This window comes from Silene latifolia, chromosome 8 (genome assembly GCF_048544455.1).
Source record: "Silene latifolia isolate original U9 population chromosome 8, ASM4854445v1, whole genome shotgun sequence".
Lineage (NCBI taxonomy): Eukaryota > Viridiplantae > Streptophyta > Magnoliopsida > Caryophyllales > Caryophyllaceae > Silene > Silene latifolia.
In genome coordinates this window covers 12906674-12909524 of record NC_133533.1, presented here as the reverse complement: position 1 = coordinate 12909524, position 2851 = coordinate 12906674, and the positions used below count along the sequence as shown (strand labels likewise).

At 37.4% G+C, this 2851-nt stretch overlaps 1 protein-coding gene across 1 annotated transcript; it reads left to right on the top strand.

The window, feature by feature from the left end:
• Positions 1–408: 408 nt before the first annotated feature.
• LOC141594722 (protein NRT1/ PTR FAMILY 7.3-like) lies at positions 409–2015 on the top strand. Its single transcript, XM_074414718.1, has 3 exons — positions 409–412; positions 460–677; positions 774–2015. Exons 1-3 carry the CDS (start codon positions 409–411, stop codon positions 2013–2015), a joined length of 1464 nt encoding a protein of 487 aa, XP_074270819.1.
• Positions 2016–2851: the final 836 nt, after the last annotated feature.

Below are 2851 nucleotides of genomic sequence, written 5' to 3'. Positions count from 1 at the left end.
CCAAACGTACGTAAACTATCGTAAGTAGGGGATTTATTAAATAACATCTCATAAGGGGTCTTACACTGGAGTAGAACATAAGGTGTCCGATTAATGAGATAACCCGCCATTAAGGCGCACTATCCCAAAAATTCTACCGACAGACCTGCTTGAAAATGTAACGCTCTTGCCACATTAAGAATGTGGCGATGTTTTCTCTCCACCCGTCCATTTTTTTGTGAGGTACCGACACAAGTGGTTTGATGTATTATACCACGGGTGTCGAAATGAACCTTTAAACGTGTGAATTCCGTCCTATTATCAGTACGTACCATCTTAACATCGACATTAAATTGTCGTTTTACCATAACCATAAAATTTAGTTTGGTTTATTTTAGGTTAAACTATATTTCGGATTATTCTCAAAGGATGGGTAATAATATGGATTATTAATATGAATTAACCCTAAATAATTTACAGTGAATCAAGCTTTGGCTATACTGGCATATTTCGGAATTGGAGTGAATCTAGTACTCTTTCTTAAAACAGTGTTAGGCGAAAATAATGTGGATGCTGCAAATAGCGTCAGCATATGGACGGGAACAATGTACATGTTCTCCCTTCTAGGTGCATTTGTCAGCGATGCCTATTGGGGAAGATATAAAACTTGTGCCATTTTTCAAGCCATTTTTGTTATTGTAAGTTTAGTTCTCACTTTTTCCGATTCACTTGATAATCATATTCTACAGTTAATTGTTCCAATAAGAATTAACCTATGTTGTAATCTGTGATAGGGCTTGACATTGTTCTCATTACTATCCACTTTAATTTTGCTCAAGCCTAAGGGGTGTGGTGACGAACATGTTCTATGCAACTCGCACACTGCCTTCCATAAGGCATTATTCTACGTGGTCATGTATGTGGTGGCTCTTGGTATGGGAGGATACCAACCAAATATTGCAGTATTTGGGGCAGATCAATTTGATGATCAAGATGTCCAACAACAAAGATCAAAATTATCTTACTTCAGTTTTTTCGTCTTGGCTCTTAATCTTGGATCTTTCTTATCGAAAATGGTCTTGGGAAATTTTGAAGACGGAGGAAGTTGGGGTGTTGGATTCTGGATTTCAACTGGTTCTGCTGTGATGGGTTTAGCTTTGTTTTTTGCTGGAACTCGTCTATATAGAACCATCTTGCCAAGTGGAAATTGTGCTTCAATGGTTTTTAGAGCGGTCGCTACTACCATGTCAAGGCGACAACGTGTTGATATGGAGCAACAAACAAATGATAATAATGTTAGAGAATTGGAAAAGGTTAAACGTCTAGTGAGGTTGATTCCTGTTTGGCTATGCATTATCTTTTATTCGGTCGTATTTGCTCAGATGTCTTCCTTGTTCATGGAACAAGGCGCGGCAATGAAAAAGAAAATGTGGCATATACACATCTCACCAGCTACTGTGTCTGTATTTAACATAATTAGTGTGGCCATCTTCATCTTTTTTGACCGTTTTCTATTGAGTCCTCTAGTAACTCGGCAGAGAAATCGTGCCTTGTCCGAGTTAGAAAGAATGGGAGTAGGACTTGTCATTGCCTTTTTGGCCATGATGGCAGCCGGGTTAGTTGAGTTCTTTCGACGGAAATATGCCATAAAAGAGTGCCCTAATGCCAGCTCCCTTAGCATACTTTGGCAAATACCGCAGTATATGCTTGTGGGGGCTTCAGAGGTTTTTATGGGCGTTGCTCGAATGGAGTTCTTCTACGGACAAGCACCAGAAGAATTGAAATGCTTTGGAACTGCTTTGTCCCTTACTTCAATTTCCCTCGGAAATTACTTAAGTACTCTCATAACAACCATAATTACGAAGATATCTACTTCGACCGGTACGCCTGGATGGATACCGCAAGATTTAAACAAGGGTCACCTCGAATGGTTTTATTTCCTATTAGCGGCTCTAACCATGATTGATTTTGTTGTATATTTGTTCATAGCAAGAGCCTACAAGTATGTTTTGGATGAGGTGGCTAACCATAATTGATTTTGTTGTATCATCTATTCATGGCAAGAACCTACAAATATGTTCAATTTGAAATGGCTAAATAGTTTGACTTTTTTTTTTTATACTCCTATATTATTGTATCGACGATATTGATTACAATTGTGGCCCAAACCGAACTGAACCGAATAAAAAAATGTGATTCAAACCCAACGTGTAAATACGCACACCCCATTCACTAATTGAATATCCAGTATTGGAAAACCCGAACCATATCCAAACCCGATCCATTCATACCTGAACCCGATCCAATCAAATATTTTGAAAATTTAGGGTTTATTAAACATGAAATTTCAATTTTGTCATATAATATAGAATATTATATATAGTTAATCAAGTTTCAGGTCGTGTTTTTGATTATATGGTGGATCGGATATGGATTTAAAGCGGGAATGGATTTGGAAAAAGGTACAATAGATCGGGTATGGATTTTAATGTTTTGGATATGGATTGAGGAACCAATAAGTAAGTGGACCGGGTTTGGATCAAGCAAAATCCGATCTAACCCAATCCATTGTCATCCCTAATTGAATTGACGATTAATTAACCAGAACAGTTTAGACGGTGTTCTTTCGCATTAAATGAAACTCTCTTAACTATACTTTGATATGAGTCTTAATAACCTCTCAAGTGAACGAGTATCTCCGCACTAAACAAGGGTCGAACCCCAGGGTGTAAGGGTGATTATCTATCGTTGTTATTCTAATTGTTTAGCTAAGTCGAATAAAAATTAGGTGGTTTGTTATCTATTTAAACTAAGCTAAATGATAAGTAAATGAATTTAACTAATGCAAATGATAAAGGCTAATGGCAAACGA

Coding starts and splice junctions, on each gene's coding strand:
- LOC141594722 (XM_074414718.1), top strand. Junction 678..773: donor TTCAAGCCATTTTTGTTATT/GTAAGTTTAGTT, acceptor AATCTGTGATAG/GGCTTGACATTGTTCTCATT.